At 58.0% G+C, this 19,946-nt stretch overlaps 1 protein-coding gene across 1 annotated transcript in view; it reads right to left on the bottom strand.

Moving 5' to 3' along the window:
• Positions 1–19,946, bottom strand: part of LOC144729966 (receptor-type tyrosine-protein phosphatase gamma-like) — a 455,918-nt gene that overhangs the window by 163,701 nt on the left and 272,271 nt on the right. The window contains exons 6-7 of the mRNA XM_078610395.1: positions 9,685–9,804; positions 8,038–8,104 (exon numbers count right to left, since the gene is read on the bottom strand). Coding sequence (XP_078466521.1) covers positions 8,038–8,104; positions 9,685–9,804 — 187 coding nt within the window. The remainder of the gene's footprint in view (positions 1–8,037; positions 8,105–9,684; positions 9,805–19,946) is intronic.

Raw genomic sequence — 19,946 nt, 5'->3', positions numbered from 1 at the left:
CCTCTCCCATGGCTACCTTTTCCCGTCCACTTGACTCATTAATTCCTCCAGACACCGACTGTGTCGTCTCAACCACCGACACCGCAGACGGCAACAACTCCACCCCACTCGCTCGCCCACTCGCCACACTGCAGCAGGTCCCACCCAACACCTGTCTCCTTCATTATTTGATCCTGATCAAGAGTTAACATTTTCTACGTGCAATTTTATTGAGGGACTGTGTTGTTGTTTGTTTTGCTGTGGTCTGGGACTGCTGTTGTCGGTTTGTTGCCTTGCCCCAAGCTTGCCTTCAGTGTTGAAAAATGTAACTTATAAACTTTATTTATTTAACGTATTAATATTTCGTGACTTTCTTACCATTTTCTCTATTTTTCTCTCACGTCGTGTGTTTTTTTGTACCGTCTGTTGTTGTAACTCTGACCCGCCCCTGCTGGACATCTGTGTATAAAGAGCTTCAAAGCTCATCAGATTCCTGCTCCTCCAGTCTAAGATTCTTATTTTTATTCATCCCCACTGCTCGGCTCCCTCCCAACGTCAATTTTTTCCCTCTCCAAAGCTCATAAAACATCCTGTCTCAATCCAGGAAGCGTACATAGTAAAGTATTATCTATCACACCTTCAAAAGTGACTGCCTGTACCGGCTGTTGCTGACTGTTGGCTGTCCCGGCTAACGAACCAAACGATCGGCGTGGGGAGGGCCGCGCGGGCTGTCGGGCGGGCTCGCCACTAGCGGCACCGTGCCCGCGACGTCGGCTTAAATAAACGATGTGGCAGACACGCGGACATGGGAATCAATCCGTCTTAAGTGAGCAGCACGGAGCCACCGTTTGACCTCGCCCACACACCCCCACCACCACCCCTCCGCTCACTTGAAATCCCCATCCCTGGCTCCCCGCGCCGTGCTCAACTGCAGCGGCGCTGCTTAATGCATCGCGATCTGCCCACCGCTGCCACCGCCGCCGTCTCGTTCCATCAAGAATCCGCTCGGGTGGTGCCTCCACCTCCGCTGCCTTTGCGCCCCCCGTCCCCCCCGAGAGCGGCCGGCCCCTTGCTGCCTCTCCGTAGCAAAATCACGAGCGCCGTCGCGAATTTCGCCGTGGTGTTGTTTCTCGGGCGCGGGGCCTGGCGGTGATTTTCCCACCAATGTAAAAGCCTAAAAAGGCTTCAGGGTGGCGAGGTTTCAGGATTGTGGCTGCCATATCTGGGATGTTTGGATTCTGCGAGTGGCTCAGAGAGTGGATTCGCAGGAAGGGGGAGGGGGTGCTTGAGATCGGAGAAAACCCAGCGCGTATACGGAGGGGAGTGACAACTGAAAAAAGCTCTGCACAGATAGATGCAACAATCACATTGCTATGCTACCGCGATATCCTGGCCACCTCGTGGCGCCAGGCTTTGAATACCTCTTGGTATTCCCATGCAGTCTCTGTTAAAATCCAGGCCTAAGATGTTTCCTCTGCCTCTGACTGCCTGTCTCTCAACAAAATAAAAACTCTGCTGTACGCCCAATGTTTCTGCACAGCGCTCTTGAGATGCGGTTACTCTTTCGTGCCGCGTAAAGCCATACCGTGTTGTACTGTACTGGCTCACACCATAGATCCATAGACTCAGACACAGACCCAAAGACTCCGGAGATGCATAGACGCACACAGCCTCAGAGACCCATAGACATAGAGACCCATCCACTGACATAGAGATCCATATACCCCAGCTGCGCACAGCGTCACCGCTGCGCGGATGCGATTGTGTGTGAATGTTCACGGGGTACCGGTGGCGCAGCGGTGGCGCTGTGTAAACATCGCCACAAGTGAAACAAAGGCGGCCAGGCGTGATGGTGCCGACCAGAGGTGTGGACTCGAGTCATGTGACTTGGACTCGAGTCAGACTCGAGTCATGAATTTGATGACTTGCGACTCGACTTGGACTTGCATAACAATGACTTTGTCCCACCTATGAGATGTGGACTCGAGTCATGTGACTTGGACTCGAGTCAGACTCGAGTCATGAATTTGATGACTTGCGACTCGACTTGGACTTGCATAACAATGACTTTGTCCCACCTCTGGTGCCGACCACCCACCCCCTCGAGCGCCGTGCCGGCCTTCATAGGTGTTCGCTAACAGCACTTTCCCCAACAGTCTGTTACAAACTATCCGGGGGATCTTTGTCTTTGCATTTACAGATGTGTGTGCGTGCGCTCAGGATGTGTTACGTGGTGGGTGGAGACGGAGGATTTTGTGATTTATGCTGCGACTCCACCTCCGATTGGCGTCCACCCCCTGCTGCGAAACACCTGCTCGCCTTAGCCCCCTACGCGCCTTCCCCCCCATTCGCCCCCCCCCCCCGCTACCCCCCACATACCCCTCCTACACGTCTCCCCGGCGCACCCCCCCCCAAACGCGTCTCTCCTACGGCTCCCCCCCCCGCATCTCCCCCACGCGCCCCCCCCCCCACGCACCCCCCCCCCACGCGTCTCCTCCACCATTCCCTCCCCCAGCCGCCCATCCATCATTCAGCACCGCCGCTCGCTCCTTCCCCCCACCCCGGCGTCCCTCCTCTTCTGCCGTCACCTCAGCCGCTCCCCCCGCGTCCCTCCTCGATAATCCCTCTCCTATCGAAACCAAATCCGCAGCGAGGCGGCTGTAATGAGGGGGGAGTTGGGATGTGAGGGCTACGGAGCCGCGGAGTTCCAAAGCACGCGGGGGCCGCTTTTTAATCCGTGACAGGATGATGAAGGATGCCTCCCTCACGTGACGAGCGATGGGGGCTGGGGAGGGGGCGGTGGCGAGCGTGGGCCACGCTCAGGGCCCTGGAGCGGCCCCGCGGATTCTGCGCGGCTCCAGACCAGCGGCAGGCCCCCGTGGTAAATGGCCGCGTGCTGTGGGGGGCGGTGTACAGACGAAAGCGAAACGTGGACACACGACGCGCCTGCAGCCGTGGACGTCGCAAAAGATCGCGAGGCGTCGCGAATTTTGCCGGAACGCGTTCGATGGCTGTACTCGCAAATCATTTGATATTTATATTCGGAGAAGAAGAAAATAAATAACCCACGTGGCAACATCGCGCCCCACCCACCCCGACTGGCAGACTATATACCCTTCTGTGACGCACGGCGGAGTGGGGCAGTGGCTGATCGGACGATTTTGCGGCTTAGGTGGCATTGTGGCCGCCCTAGGATCGGCTACGAACTCACTCGCAGCTGTTAACTACCTCGCCTGGTATACAAGATGTCGTGGGTTCGATCCCGACCCTGACGCCTGCTGTATATTTGGAGTTTGCGTGTCTCTCTCTCGCTCTCTCTCACCGTGATCGCGAGGATTTTTCTCCCGGTCCCACGGTTTCCCCTCTATATTTAGAATCAACGAGTGTTCAGCGTATTTAGCTGCTATACATTTCCACGTTATAAGCCACTTTGTTGAGCTGTAATATGTGACAGCCAAGTTGCTTCTGAAAAAGATATATAAATCGTTCAGTGGGCCTTACCTCGGTAAAATAAAAACTAGTAAAGTGTTTTTAAATGTTAGTTGTGGGCGGGAATGGAACTCAGGTAGCCGAACTCATAGCACAGTGCGATTAACGAATGTGGCTACTGCTCCTCCGGTAATATTGTAATCTATACAGGAGAGTGATTCGGAGCCTCAAGACTTCGTTCTGGGAGGGTACCCCGCTACACTGGGATGTTTGGCCAAAGTGCGTGAGCGATGATAAATGGGAAGAACCCGGAGAGAATTACCTGCACACGAGTGGGCGATACCGAAAGCTCCACAGAGATGGATTCAATAATCAGGTGGCCGCACTGCCATTCCCTGGCCTCCGTTCCCAGTCCAGTCGCACACCACGCACAGATCTGAGAGAGTGTCGATGTTAATCGTGCACGTGATTCGATGAGCAGCACCTCGAGCTGAAGGGTCGATAGCAATGAATCGACTGAGAATCTGAACGCGTTCGTCAATAACACTTCGTAGCCTACGTAAAAATAATAATAAAGAGGCCACGTTCCGGGCAGTGGTCCATCTTCATAGCACGCTGCGCTACGAACCCGGCGACCCGAGTTCGATTCTCGCTTCAAGGGCGATCACCAGTGACGATTTATCTGAACCGGTCCTAGGCACTCTTCTAGGTCGTTTCAGCCTCAAATGAAGAACTCTGTACGGTGGTGTGTAAATATCGCGACTGGGGTCTCGACGGGCGTGGTGCTGTCCAGCCTCCACCCCGTCGTGTGCCGTGCCGACCTTAAGGGGGTGCTCGCTGACCAGCACTCGTCCCGACACCTCTGTTCGAGGCTGCACGGCGGGGATCTTTGACGCGCGCGCCGCCCCACCAACAGCGGAGGCACTCGCGGGAGCCACCGGAGCGATTTTCCTCCCGAGTCGTAGATTCGCGACGAGGGTCGTCCGCACACCAAACGTGACGCTGAAGAGCGAGCGAAGGATCGTTCATCCGTGCGATCTGCCTGAAGTGCCCATTTATAATAATTATTATTTATGAAGCCCATCCACACCCCCCCCCCCCCCTCGAGAAAAGCTTCATCAAAATTTCATGAGATGTGTCTCTTCGGAGCACGCACCTTCCAAAAGACGGAGCAATAATCTGGATGTCGTGAACGGCTACGGGAGGGCGGGCGGTCGCCACTGTCCATCCGTGTCTCATGCTTCCATTGCCCTAAGTCACGTGACCACGTGTCCCTTTTGATGTGCCATGGGGATTTAAGGATTGATATTGTAATCCTCCACACAGCTACACTCAGCCTCCCCGTGTCCCCTCAGCTACAGCTCCTCCACACAGCTACACTCAGCCTCCCCGTGTCCCCTCAGCTACAGCTACTCCACACAGCTACACTCAGCCTCCCCGTGTCCCCTCAGCTACAGCTACTCCACACAGCTACACTCAGCCTCCCCGTGTCCCCTCAGCTACAGCTCCTCCACACAGCTACACTCAGCCTCCCCGTGTCCCCTCAGCTACAGCTACTCCACACAGCTACACTCAGCCTCCCCGTGTCCCCTCAGCTACAGCTACTCCACACAGCTACACTCAGCCTCCCCGTGTCCCCTCAGCTACAGCTACTCCACACAGCTACACTCAGCCTCCCCGTGTCCCCTCAGCTACAGCTACTCCACACAGCTACACTCAGCTTCATGTCGCTCTCTCATTCCGCGCCGCTCAGGCCCAATTAATTTGGGGGAGGGGAATTTGAATCCGTGTGCCGCTAATTGACGCAATTACTAAAAGACAATAACTACACATTTTTTTCCCCTCTCGAATCCGTTTGCCATATTCCTTCATTTCGCGCGCGAGAATTCTCTTCCCGCCCGCGACTTAGGAGAAAGGGAGGGGGGTGGGGGGGACGGGGGGGGGGGGCACTCGCCACCCGCGCGCGCGACCGCGGCCCACGCGACCCCCCACTCTGGGCCCTCGCTCGCCCCCCCCTCCGCCCCCCCCCCCCACCGCGCTCGCCCCCCCTCTATCGCCCCCCCCCCCCCACCGCGCTCGCCCCGACGCTCGCGACGGCTGCGCGTTAATTGCCGGCGCGCGGCGACGTTCGGCGGGAGGCGCCTCGTGAAATATGAATGCGTCATTAGGGCCCCCCCTCCCCCGTAACGCGTTAATCAGAGATTTACGAAGCGGGCCGCGCCGGAGAGGGCGGCCGGTACGGGACGGGCCGTGCCGTGCCGACCGTCCTGGGAATGCTAAACAGCGGGGGGGGGGGGGGTGCAGGCGCAGCGGTGGTGCGGGCTCCGTAGTGGGGCCACAGAGGGCGGTGGCAGTTTAGCCCGGGCGACCCCGGTGACAGGAATAATCACGATGACGCTAATGACTCAGCTCCCCGTGTCATCACGGCCACGGCCGTTTCATGTCTTCGCCGCCGAACGCCTGTGCCACCGCGCCTGGCACTGCGCCACAACCCGTCACTGCTCGCTGCTGCTGCTGCAAAGTTGAGACACGCAGCAGGAGCGACAGGAGCAGCCTCCAACTTACACAGAATCTGACCATTGCTCATTACGGCACCACGGTGGCTAGGAGATGTTAACTCTCTCACCTGGTATACATGAGGCCGTGAGTTCGATCCCGACCTTGACGCCTGCTATATATTTGGAGTTTGCGTATTCTCCCCGTGGTCGCAGTGCATGTTTTTATCCAAGTTCTCCTGATTTTCCACTCCACATTTAGAAATGTTTGGCTGCTATACATTTCCGCACGATAAGCCAATTTGTTGAGCTAGCATTTGTGGTCGCTAGATCGGATTTGAAAACAGAGCTGCATAGGTAATTGGGGCCTCACCTGATAAAATAAAATTCGTTCGTAGTTTTAGTTTCAGGTGGAGAGCTCAAAGGTGGCGTGAGTGGCCGCATCACGCGCACACTCAGAGACACCTCACCCCTCCCCTCCCTCTCCCTCACCTCATCGGCATGCGGAATTCTCGTGAAAGTGCCGTTAGCGAGCACCTTATTCACGCAGGAATGGCGACTTAATAGGTCATAAACATTCTCACACGTCCGTCAATAACACGGCGTGTGCGCCTTAAACGGAGCGTATATTTATCACGGATGACGTTTCGGCTAATCGCCCTTCTATGTATTAATGTTTTCCCCTGTGAAGGCCACGCGGTGTAGTGATCGACGAACGCGTGGCATTGTGCACCACTGCCAGTCTTTGGTTGCCGGACTCGTGAAGACGACTCCAATGCCCGTGTCGGCAACCGCCCCCCGGCCCCTCCATGCTGCCCCAATCACATCGACAGCACTCGCCCACCTCTTTCGCTCTTATCCTGCCACGACATTCCGTGCGTCCGTCTTAAGACACCGATTCTCAAAATGTCAGGGTGTTTACTTATTCAGCGCTGGAGAATGGGGGGTGCTGCGGCATTCGGACGTTCGGCCAATTTCATTAAAATCATGAGAGCTTGGATTAGCGTGTCGGAGGGAGCCGGATAACCTGGGGGAAAACGCGCGACGCACACGAGGTTGGCGAAACTCAAAGCTCCGCACGGACGGATTCAACGATCCCGTTGCTCCACTGTCATCTCCCGTGTAGCTGACAGCTCAAGGCGACAACTCGCGGTGTTCCTGAGCGACCTCCCGTCCATGGCTTTGAGATCTGACCAGATCACCGTCTCCATCAGGGAAGCTGGCCACGGGCCACTGCTAGCGGGGCCGAGCGCCCTCAAACCGAACTCAGCACCAGGCTATGATCTTCACACACGGAGAGACGCAAGAGCGCTAGGCAGGCCACGTGGCAGGAGCGAACGCGACGCCTCCGCGCAGGAGATTCCGCGCCTCACGCTCTGCCCGCCACGGGCGGACACAACCTCCTCCGGCAGTGACCGCCGGATCCCCCTCCGCCGTGACGTGTCGCGCGCACCAGATGTTTGGTAAACACGTCCCCCCACGCCCCCGGCCCGTGACGTAACAACTCACACGATGGTTGAACCCGTGCCTCCCTGGACGCGACGGTCCTCCACGCGCTCTGCTCGAGGCATCGTTGCGCTCTTCTCACTGCCGGACGTCTGCTTCACAGCGGCCGTTGCATTGTATATATATACAGTATATACGGTGTATAAGTAGAGTATATATAGAGTACGTGTGTATAGATCCCGTGACGTCATTCGTAAGCGAGTCGGCCATTGTGTGCTGGCGTCACGGTTCAAAACATGTTCTGTGTTCGAAACAAAAAAAACGACACCGCAAATGACTCACTTGGGATCGCACAGAGCCGTCATTCCCCAATGCTGGCAGACAAATGCCCCCTTGCAGGGCAGCACGCCGAGTGACCTTGCGCTGCACAGCGACACCTGCCACTGGGGGATGCCCAATTCCCAATGGTTCCAGATTGGATGCGAGCGCTCGCCCCGGCGTGAAGGAGGAGGGCGGATGTCGAACACGACTCGACTCATCGGTTCATTACTGCTGCCATATGGAGAGGACTTCACGCGATATCCCGTTAGGAAGGGGGCGATGGTGGGGAGGCTCTGAGTCCCCCACGTAGCTGTGGGGCACGGGGGGGGGGGGTTGTGGGGGGGGGGTTCCGGTGTGGGAGACTCACCGTGGTGAGCTACACTCGCCAAGCCGGAGATGATCGCCGAGTAGGCCGGGTTCTCTTGCTTGGAGACCTGGGGAGGGGGGCGGCGAGGGTGAGCGGCGAGGGTGAGTGATGAGGGTGAGTGAGACACGGTCAGAGGTAGATCTAGAAACTTCGTACGGGGGCGTAGAGGGGTGGGGGAGGTCCATCAATATAAAACTTATTAAGAATGATCAGACATTAATCATAACAAACAAAAACGTTCCATGTATTTGTTTCTGGTGAATATTAACAATAAAGTACTTTGCAGGGGAATTGTTCAGCATTGGGATATTGTTGTGGCCAGTACCAGATCCACTCTGTGTGTGTGGTGTGTTTAGCTGTGGGAGGAAACTGGATAAATCACATTCAGAATAGCAGGAAAGAAGATACAACCTCCACTCACTCACACTGACACACTCTTCTGCACACACACACACACCGCACACCACACCAGACTCTCAGAACACTACATACACTCACACCACACACACACACACCACGCACACTCACTCTCCGCTGAAAGAAGATGCAGGACATACGTTCGCCAGACACAAAGGCAGGCGTTCCACGGCTGGAATCGAACAGAGGGGCTTCTTGCTGCGCGATGCGAAGCGTTAACATTGCAGCCACGCTACCTGCTGCGCGATATCAAGGGAGTGGAGGACGAGGGAGGCGGAGGAGGCGATGTAGGAGGAGGAGGAGGAGCAGGAGAGGTAAGAGGATGGAAGATCTGAGGAGGTGCAGGTGCGGCCTGCTTTCCGGGGGCAAGGCGGGGGGGGGGGTATGGATTACGCGTCCGACCCTGGAGCCCTTTTGACCTCCGACCCCCGCGTGCTGTGCCCCGTTAATGAAATCGCAGCGGCAGCGTCCGGCATGCGGGCCACGCGGTCGCCACGGCTCCCATCTCCCTCTCTCGGCGTGAGCGGGGACGCGTCGCTTGCAGAGTTCCAGACGTGACTCGCGGTTTAGACAACAAGCAATCGCGGAGAGCAAGTTCGTGAATAAACCAGGAAATATTGCAGTAGTCGTATTGTAGTGGTAATACTGTTGTAGTAGTAGGTGACGTTTCAGGCAATCGGTCTTCTTCGTGTGCATGATGCACAATGAAGGGACATTTTACCCCCGTGGCATTCAGTCGGCGGCTCGCGATGTCTTTAAAATACCAAGACGAGCAGTGGTGGAGCAGCAGTGTCACGCATGGTATGAGGATCATCGATGTGATTTTCTACTTTAGGAAAATGTCATTTCACTTGTATAATGTTGTTTTAAACCCGCCACCACCCGACAGCCAATTAGTCAGGTTTGTCACGTAAACAAAACAGGCCAATTCGTTACTCGTCAATGGTGTGGGTTTATCCTCCAACACACCGGTTTGCTGTACCAGTAACGAACTGCCACGTGTTGTTTACGTGACAACCCTTACTGATTGGCTGTGTCGGGTGGTTGCGGGTTTAACGACACATTTATATCTACGCGATCTCACCCAAAACCCTCCATTACGGGTCTGTTGTTGTTATTGATGAATGTTCCGGGCGCGTTGTTGTTGCTGTTGTTGTCTGTGTCTGTGCACCGCTGCCAACGCAGTAGCAGCAGCAGCACCAAAACGACCGCCCCGTTGGCGCCTCTCACCTGGAAGAGCACGGCGAGGGCGTGCGCGTTGCTGCCCCCCGCATCGCCAGTAGCGGAGGGGGCGGCGGGGGGCACACCCCACGCGTCCGTCCGGTTCGTGTCGTGGAGAAAGATCTGCATCTGCGAGGAGGAGACACGTGACACACCATCGTCACCATCGTCATCATCGTCATCATCATCATTTTTATCGTCATCATCGCCACCATCGTCATCACCATCGTCATCATCATCGTTGTGAATAAAGTTCGTGATTTATTGCTCAAATGAGCACTACGCAGCAAAATGGTGGCAACATGTTAACTACCTCGCCTGGTATACAGGAGGTGGTGGGTTCGATCCTGACCCTGATGCCTGACCCCATGGTTGCGTGGATTTTTCTCTTGGTCTTCGGGTTTTTCCCTCCAAATTTAGAATCAACGTCACGCGTTTATAGTATTTGACTGCTACACATTTCCACGTGACGATGATAAGCCACTTCGCTGAGCTATCATTTGTGGCCAGGTCGTTTCTGAAAAAGAGCTGCATAGCTCAGTGGGCTGTGCCTGGTAAAAGAAATAAAAATAAGTTTAGTTTATGAACGAGGTACTGATCACGTATTTACTATTTACACTCTTGAGAGAGTAGAGACAATTCCACGTTCCAATAGTATGAGCGAGGCTGTTTATAGGATAACCGCTGTTGACTTCCCTACACAGTAGTACCTACTTTATCAGCTCCGGAAGGGTGATGGGCCGTGTCCCCTCCCACCCCAACCCCCCGAAACCAGGATTTTAACTCGCAACTTTCCAATCGCGAGCCCCTTGCTATACCACTGAGACCCCCGCATAGTCAACATCATCGGCCGTGATGAATCCACTGCTGGATGAGACCCCTCGCTACACCGTTGAGATCGCGATGGTCAACGTGGGTCATTTGTGGACCGAGTCAAATCACGAACACAATGTCACGATGAGCTCCTCTGTGTTCGATGACACGCTGGGGGCTCCGGTCAAACATTTACGAATGTGGGAAACCCACCACATGCCACGCCCCAATTATGTCGATGACGTCATCAAGCACCGCCCATCACCGCCCGTTCAGCCGCACATGCGCAATACTTCGCTTGACATCTCGAACATCGGCGTGTGTACGAATTAATATATGTACAAAAAAAATTCAGCTGATGAGATCTCTGAAGCAATTCCGTGATAACTGCGTCCACGGTGCCGTTGTCCAGCTCAGGGGGAGGCGACGCATTTCTTCCCGCGACTCGCGAACGGACCCTCCCGTCTCGTGGCCGATCTCCGACGCCACGCGGGGTCGCCACAACGCACACGCCCGGGACGGGATGCCGCAACAACAACAACCGCCATTCGCTACTAAGTGACGTTGACGTCACCATGACGCTTGTGCCAGGCTACGTGCACGTTAAGGCCACGTGAAGTGTAGAACGCCCGCTGGCAGGAGGTCACGGGGCAGACCCAGGTGCCATGGGTCGACTGACTGAGATGACTGGCCGATGCACCACCTGTGCTTCCTACTGTGCCAACTTGCTGTTTTAGCTACCCAGCGCTCCGCTCGTTGTTGTGAGCGTCACTCTCCCACCCTCCGTTGTTTCTGGAGGGCGACTGCCTCCAACTGCCCAGTAGCTTCCTTCACGAGCCTCCACAGAGGCCGATCTTGACACTGCTGTTACCAGTTATCGGCAAGTCAACTCAGCTCCACATCCTCCTGTACCACATTACTCCATTTCTTTTCCAGCCCGTGCCGCGCCCATTTAGCCCCCTCTATCCGGCCGAACAAAAGCTCTCTAGGCATGTGGTGGCTGGGTATGCGGTCTACATGACCCAGCCAATGCAGCCTTGCCTGCCAGAGTAGCTCACCGATGGGACTTTGTCCTGATTTTTCAAGGCTTTTTGAGCTCCTCACACAATTCAGCCTGGTTAAACCGATAATGGATCGTAGGCAGGCCAGCCTAAATGTTTTTAACCGATGAAGATCTTCCATTAGGGGGGTCCACGTTTTGCAAGCGTAGATAAGGGAGGGCATGACCGTGGCCGAGAAGACCTGAAGCTTCGTGTGGAGCGACAGACCAGGTAGCTTCCATACAGTGTTACACAACCGATGAAAAGATAATGCCGCTCGACTGATTCGGAGTGAGACCTCTGCTGTCAAACCGGAGCCGGTCACAAGCACACTGCCCACGTATGGGAATCTCTCCACTCTTTCCACTACTGCCCCATTACCAATTGGGAGTTGTGGGGGTGGAGTGTCCGATGGTACAAAATACCAAGGCAGGTGTTCAGTTTTGGTGGGCCTGATGGTAAGCCCCACCTATTAGTGGCAGGTTCCAGGTTCAGCAGCAGCGCCTCCAACTCTTCTTCTGAGTGAGCGGCAATTACCAGATCATCGGCATACATAACATGGTTGACCATTAGGGAGCCATCCCTTGACCGCACCTGGGCATCGATCAGCCTCCCATTGTATCTGTACCAGATGGAAATTCCTCCGGTACAGCCATCGAAGGATTCACGAACTACGTGGTCGAAATAGATGTTAAATAATGTGGGAGCCACAGGACATCTCTGTCGCACCCCAAGGTGTGCAGGGAATGGTTCCGACTCCCGGCCACGTAGTTTTATCCGGGCCTGCTCATCATCATGAAGGTCCTTAATGATCGTGAGCAGAGGGTCAGGGACTCCGAAAGCACGAAGAACAACCCAGAGCCCAGGCATACTGATGGTGTCATAGGCACACACACAGGAGTCGCCGCAACACGCACACACACACTCACACGTGCACGGGACGCCAGTCAAAGTGGGACACGCGGCCCCGGATCCCCCCCAGGAGGCCCACTCCACGTGACCCCGGCAGGGGGAGGAGGGGGGTCACGGGGGGCTCACGACCACCCCGCCGCGCGCTGGCGGCTTCGACGTCTCCGCGAGCGGCGGCTGCTGCTGTTGCTGCTTAACCGCCGCGTTTTTTTTCCGATGTCATTTGCGATCGGCCTTCCCGCACCAAGGCAGCGTCCTGACAACGGAGCTGAGCGCGGAGCGCCGCGTTAATGACGGCACGCGAACGGATTTCCTTCCACGGGCGAGCGGAGCGGTGGCGCAGTGGTTAGCGCACCGCGTCACGAATCGGGCCAATTCGAGTCTCGGATGCCCCCCGCTCACGACCACCGAATAACAAGTGGCGGCGGGTTATCTGAACCGCCCCTGGGCTCCCCTCCCCCGACTCGGTCTTGAATGAGTACCCGCTGCGGTGTGTATTAAATATCGGGAGCACTGGGGAGACAAAGGCGGCCGCGCGTCGTGCTGGCCACCCACCCCTCGTGTGCTGTGCCGGTCTTCATAGGTGCTACTCGCTAACAGCACTTGCCCCGACAGTCTGCTATAGGCTACATGGCAAATCGTCGTCTATGTCGCAGCGGTTAACGCGCTGCGCTACGAACCCGGCGACCCGAGTCCGATTCCCGCTCACGGCCAGCGCCAGCGACAACACTCTGAACCGCTCTTGCGCCGCCCCTAGCTCGACTCAGCCTCAAACGAGTGTCTAGGTGGTGCGATATGTGAACGCCGCCATTGTGAGGAGACAAAGGCGGCCGTGCGCGATGGTGCTGGCCACTCGCACCGTCGTGCCGGCTTTCATCATATGTGCTTCTCGTTAACGGCACTTGCCCCAAAAGTGTGCCGAGGCTACACAGGGGTAGCTTTGCCTTTGGTGTCGCGCCACCCTCAATCTTGTCGTGCCGCGTGCACGTGCCCGTGTGTCTTTATCTGCGCGCTCTGCGTGTACATCTCCGTGAAGACACCGCCACCACCACCGCAGCAGCATCCATCTACATCCATTTATCTCACTCCGCTGCTACCCCCCCCACCACTCACAGAACCGCCCAACCACCCCCTTCCTCCACCTCCGCCGCGTCGCCCTTCAACCGCTCAGCGCCCCCACTCCCACCCCCCCTTTTCCCTCCGTCTCATATGGACTGTAGCTATGACAAACCACCCCCCACCCCACCACCCTCCCTCTTCTCCAGTCCGCCTCTCTCAGCCTCGGCCTCCCCCCACCCCCATCCCTCCTCCCCCGGTACTCACACATCAAACGGCGAGACAAAGAGTAATATTCACGGAGAGCGCGAGCGTCTAAATCCCCCCCGCTTCCCGCCTGCACGTACACCCCCACGGCACGTGTTTAGTCAGACAAAGTGGGCCTCTCCCCTCCCCCCTCACGCATTTACATCGTCGGCGCTCTCCCCCGCGCTCTCCCTCGCATCCTCACCCCCCCCCATACCCCCGTGTCTATTCTTCGTTCCGTGGCATCGCTCCTCTCTGCCACCTCGTCCGTCTTCTCGGCTGCTCGCTCGGTCTGCATCCTTCACTAAATCCCCCAGCCCCTGCCTCCCCTACCTCATCCTCGCTCCCCCCCCCAAATCTCCCTGTCACGCTCGCTCTCTCTCGCTCTCAGAGCCGCTCTTCCCTCCACCCCTCGCTCCCTCTCCCTCGTCCACGCACCACCACTCCCCTGACACCCCCCACTCCCACTTGGCCCAGCCACAGGACGCGCGCACTTCGTTTGCACCTCACGTGGGCGCGCACTTGGATATTTCGCACAGAAAACGGGGGCCGGGTGGGCTGGTGGCGGGGGAGGGGCGGGGGCTGGTGGCGGGGGGGCGGGGGCTGGTGGCGGGGGGGGGGCGGGGGCTGGTGGCGGGGGGGGGGGCTGGTGGCGGGGGGGGGGCCGGGTGGGCTGGTGTCGCGGGCGGGGGGGCTGGTGGCGGGGGCGGGTGGGCTGGTGGCGGGGGGGGGCGGGGGCTGGTGGCGGGGGCTGGTGGCGGGGGGGGCGGGGGCTGGTGGCGGGGGGGGGGCTGGTGGCGGGGGGGGCGGGGGCTGGTGGCGGGGGGGGGGCGGAGGCTGGTGGCGGGGGGGGGGGCCGGGTGGGCTGGTGGCGGGGGGGGAGGTTCATCTTCTCCGAAGGGTGGCCGCGATTCGCGGCGCTGGCTTGAGTTTGAGGCGGTGTCCTGATTATAGGGGTCACGGGGGGAGGGGGGGGTGGCACATCTGCCCTTTAGTGGTGAATAAAAATAAGAGTTGAGTTAGGGAACGGAATAAATTGGATGGAAATCCAAAGCAGTGCGAGCAAAACAGCAGGAAGAGAGGTGGCTTGCAGTGCGGTTGGTGAGTGGATGGTGAGTGGGTTGTGATTGGGTGGGTAGATGAGTGAGTGGGTGGATGAGTGAGTGGGTGGATGAGTGAGTGAGTGGTTGGGTGAGTGTGAGTGAAGTGGGTGTATTGGTTGTTGTGACCTGCCGTGCGGTGAGCGACACGTCGCTGGAAGGGTCGTTGTCGAGATGGGTGGGGTGGGGAGATCAACAGCGGAGCGTCAGCGAACAGCGGGAAACACAGCCCGGCAGGTGACGTCCGCCACGGAGACGGAGCGATGGCATCGCCTCCCGTGCACCAGCGAGATAAATCGTCGCGTCGCGAGACCACGGGAGAGTGGGCGAGGGCTTGGGGCGCCCTCACACCAGCAGTGGATAGACCACGGCCTCGTTCGTTGTCCCGCGGGATGGCAATACATTTATTTTCGTGTGTTTCCGACAGAGGACGTCGCGGCTCTAAACATTATGGATGAGGACATACACGCGCGGACGCAGCCTCCGATTAGGCGTCGACGGGCAGAGGCGCGCGCGAGCAAGCGACATGAGAACACAATGGGACCCATCGTCATCCAGTGGCGCACAGCTCCCCAGAGATAAGGGAGAGAGAGAGAGCGGAGGGAGGTTGGAGGTGGGACGAGGAGGGTGGGGAGGGAACAGCACTCCTTAATGAGCGGCGGGGAGATCGGTGATCTCTGGGCCACCTCGCGAGCCTCGCTCACGATTCGCAATGCGCGCGGCCCGCGTCCACCGCCACCACCCAAGCTCGTGGAGCTGCCACACAAAAGACAAAGGTCCCCCGTATAGCCTTTGAACAGACTGTCGGGTTACGTTAACGTGCGATGTAGAAGGCTCATTTGGGTCGGACACGATATATGGCGATATGTGGTATTGTAAGACCACGGTGTTATTGACACATGTTTTTGCGTTGTCATTACGAGTGCTGCTAGCGAGCACCTATTAAGGGCTGGCACGGCACACGAAGGGGGGTGGGTGGGGGGCAACGACCCACCCGGCCTCCTTCATATCCTCAGTGCTGATGTTTAAACACAGCAACCAGGTGCTCATTTTAAATTGAGTCGACCAAGGTAAGGCCCCCAGGACCGGTTTACATATTTGCTGTCTCTGTGAACGCAGGTCGCCGGTTTATAGTGCAGATTGCTAACCACTGCAACTACACAGATCCCCCGTATAGCCTTGATAGACTTTTGGGGCAAGTGCTGTTAAGCGAGTACCTATGAAGGCCGGCACAGCACACAACGGGGTGGATGGCCAAACCAGACCCAACCGCCTTTGTCTTCTTGGTGGCGATGTTTACACATCGTGCCAGGTACTCATTTGAGGCTCAGTCGACCAGATAATCGTCTCTGGTGTAGGCTGTGAGCGGGAATCGAACTCGGGTCGCCGGCTTTCGTAGCGCAGCGCGCTACCCACTACACTACCACACACGTACACACACAAACCAGAGCCACTCGCACCGACAGTCACACATCCAGGTGAACACACACCAACTCGTACAGGCAGGTGCACCGATCCACTCAAGCGTATTTACACACAACAGCAAATCATCGCCCCCTGCTGGCAGACTCATGCCAACGTCCACTGGCCAGAGTCACGTCGTGTGCCCAAAGGGACTGCTGTCACTGGGGGTGCCCCTTTCACATTCGTTGAGATGCGATGATGGAAGTCGCTTTGTAGACTCTCCGGCGAACGGGAGGGTGCTACATTGGACACACATGAAGATCATTGATATGAATGTACCGCATGTATGTTGAACTTCTTTCGCACCGTACGTAGTCAACCGTGCTAATCCGAGGTGCGAGGAAAATACAACAAACTTAAAACAATTCCTGTCACTTCACAACTCCATAGCAAGGTGCACAGACACCCATTCATACACACATCTATGTACACACCGACTCATACAGATAGGAACGCACTTGCCGACTCATACACACAACCAAACACATCTGCCATCTCACACACGCCGCAATGCGCAATGCACGGAGCTATCAACTCGTCTCTATTTACACACGGGTATGTACACACAGCCGGGTACACAGATACATTCATATAGCTGGGGACACATCTACCAATACACACACGCACACATACACACACACACACACAAACGCACAAACGCACACACACGCACACACATACACGCACACACACACACGCACACACACATAACACACGCACATACGCACACACATACACACGCACACGCGCACCCACACATACACGCGCACACACGCGCACACACACGCACGCACAACCACGCACACACACGCACACACATACACACACGACCGCTGACGCTCGTAATCAGCGTGAGTGCATTGGCGCCTCTGTGCGCACCACAACACAGTGGGCCATCCTCACCCACCTCCTCACCCACCTCCTCACCCCACCTCCTCACCCCCCACCTCCTCACCCCGGCATCCTCCTCACTCAGGCATCCTCACCCACACCTCCTCACCCCACCTCCTCACCCCGGCATCCCCCCCCCCTCCCTCGGCTCCCCCCCCCCCCGCCCTCGGCTCCCCCCCCCCTCCCTCGGCCTCCACCCCCCTCCCTCGGCTCCACCCCCCTCCCTCGGCTCCCCCCCCCCCTCCCTCGGCTCCCCCCCCCTCCCTCGGCCTCCCCCCCCCCTCCCTCGGCTCCCCTCCCTCGGCTCCCCCCCTCCCTCGGCTCCCCCCCCCTCCTCGGCTCCCCCCCCTCCCCTCGGCTCCCCCCCCCTCCCTCGGCTCCCCTCCCCCTCCCTCGGCTCCCCCCTCCCTCGGCTCCGCCCCCTCCCTCGCTCCCCCCCCCCCTCCCTCGGCTCCCCCCCCCCCTCCCTCGGCTCCCCCCCCCTCCCTCGGCTCCCCCCCCCCTCCCCTCCCCTCGGCTCCCTCCCCTCCCTCGGGCTCCCCCCCCCTCCCTCGGCTCCCCCCCCTCCCTCGGCTCCCCCCCCCTCCCTCGGCTCCCCCCCCCCTCCCTCGGCTCCCCCTCCCCCTCCCTCGGCTTCCCCCCCCTCCCTCGGCTCCCCCCCCCCCTCCCTCGCCCCCCCCCCCTCCGTCAGCTCCCCCCCCCCCTCCCTCAGCTCCCCCCCCCCTCCCTCGGCTCCCCCCCTCTCTCGGCTCCCCCCCCGCCTCTGTCGCGCGCTCGCAATTTTACCAATAACAACAACAATAGCGACAATAACAACAGCAATAGGGGGGTGTGTGTATGTGTGGGGTGTATGTGCGTGGTGTGGGGGGTGCGGGGGTGTGTGTGGGGGGGGTAAGAGCAATGAGAGGCGCAGTTATCGAGCTCCCGGGTGGCCGGGTTTGTAGCGCAGCGCGCTAACCGCTTCACTACCGCTCCCCACACACACACACGGACACACACACAAAGAAACACACAAACACACGCAGAGACGTGTGTGGTGGTGTTCGCGAGACCAACGAGGGCCCTTGCCAGGCGCGGGAGTTCCGCAGATGAACGGTGAAGGGGGGGGAACCGTCGCGGCGAGACGCTTCGTTGCCTTCGAAGCCTCCCCGAGTAAAAATGTAGCGTCTGCCCCGTTTCTCCCCTCTACCCCCGCCGTAATTGTTCCATTTCCCCGTCCGCGCTCTCCCGGTCGCAGCGGGCGCTTCCGTCGGTGAGCTGCCGGCACCGGTCCCGCACCGTCCGGACGGAGCGACCGCCGTGCGGGAAGACTCGGACGCCACTCGACGGAGTCGCCGGGATGGGTCGCTCTGCGCGGCGTCCACTTCCACGGGCACCCTTCTCTTGGCTTTGGGCTCGCGTCGCTCCGCGAGACGAGCGAAGCGGATTCCTGGGTCACGATAACCAACCACGTCGTGAAGAGAGTCTAAATAAAATAAAAACCTCACGTTCTTGTGTATTCCTACCGATGCCTTGGCTCGCATCGGGAGGAGGGGGGAACAAACGTGGCTTTGGAGCAAACAGCCAACCAGAATTAACTGCACCGGGACACAGAGAGAGAGAGAGAGAGCTTCTCAGTAATTAAAACTAATTGCTCTTGAGCGGAACAGCAGGCGAGTGCGGGCTCCCGTGTTCATTACGAGCGCGGGCAGCGGCTCTTGCTTTGTGTCCCGACGTCGCGACGGAGCCGAGCGCCAACAGCGGCGGAGCTCGGCGGTGAATCATGAAGGAATCCTCTCCCTGAAATGATGAAGACAAAGCGTCGCGTTTTGCAAAAGTCCAAGTTACAAAGCGCTCCGACTCCTCACTTAGCGCGGCACGACGCACCGGGTAGGGACGGAGAGGGGAGACTTAAATAACGCACACACACACGTGTGTATCTCTCTCGCACACGCGTATCTCACACACACACACGTGTGTGTCTCTCTCTTTTTTTACGATCAGAGGAAACAAGAAGATGCTCGGTGTAGTCGGCACGTTGCTTCGTTCATCATGTCGTCTTTTTTTCAATGCTTTGCTTATGTGCCCCCCCCCTTTTTAAATAAAATATTTCACAACAGATTTCACGCTCTGCTCTCCTCCTTCTTACCCCTTCCCTCTCTCTCTACCCCCCCTCTCTCTCTACCCCCTCTCTCCCTACGCTATGTCTATGTTCCCTCTGTTTTCTATGTAATATTTGTAATATTTTTTACGACAAGTGCTGCATCTGTACCCACTCTCACACGCGTGTGTCACACACACACGCGCGCGCGTGTCCATTCCCACACGTGCCACTCACAACGCGCGTTCGTCAATTCACTCTGGCGTCCCTTCCACCCCGTGTCACCCCCCCCCCCCCTGCCGCGTGTGTACATTACGTGCGTGTCATCCACGCGTCAGTGCCGGGTGATTGACGCGTGACTAACGGGCGGCGTTTGAGATGCAGCAGCAGCGGCAAGCGGCGCTGCCTCCTCCGGCAACGCGCGGCGGAGTCCCAGCGCGCTCCACACGCGGTCGGCGACTCGCATCGCATCTCAACAGCGCTTCTCTTTTGACAGGGCACCCCAAGCGGCAGCTGTCCCCAAGTGCCACGGACTGACTCGGCAGCTGGCCTGCGAGCGGGGATTAAGTCTGGCTGTTTGTGGGGGGGGGGGGGAGAGCGGTGGTGTAGCGGGTCGCTCGCTGCGTTATGAACCCGGCGACCCGAGTTCGATTCTCGCTCACGGCCAATGCC

Source organism: Lampetra planeri, chromosome 34 (genome assembly GCF_965212315.1).
Source record: "Lampetra planeri chromosome 34, kcLamPlan1.2.h2, whole genome shotgun sequence".
NCBI lineage: Eukaryota > Metazoa > Chordata > Hyperoartia > Petromyzontiformes > Petromyzontidae > Lampetra > Lampetra planeri.
The sequence above is the reverse complement of the archived record's forward strand: the minus strand, read 5'-3'. Positions and strand labels throughout refer to the sequence as shown.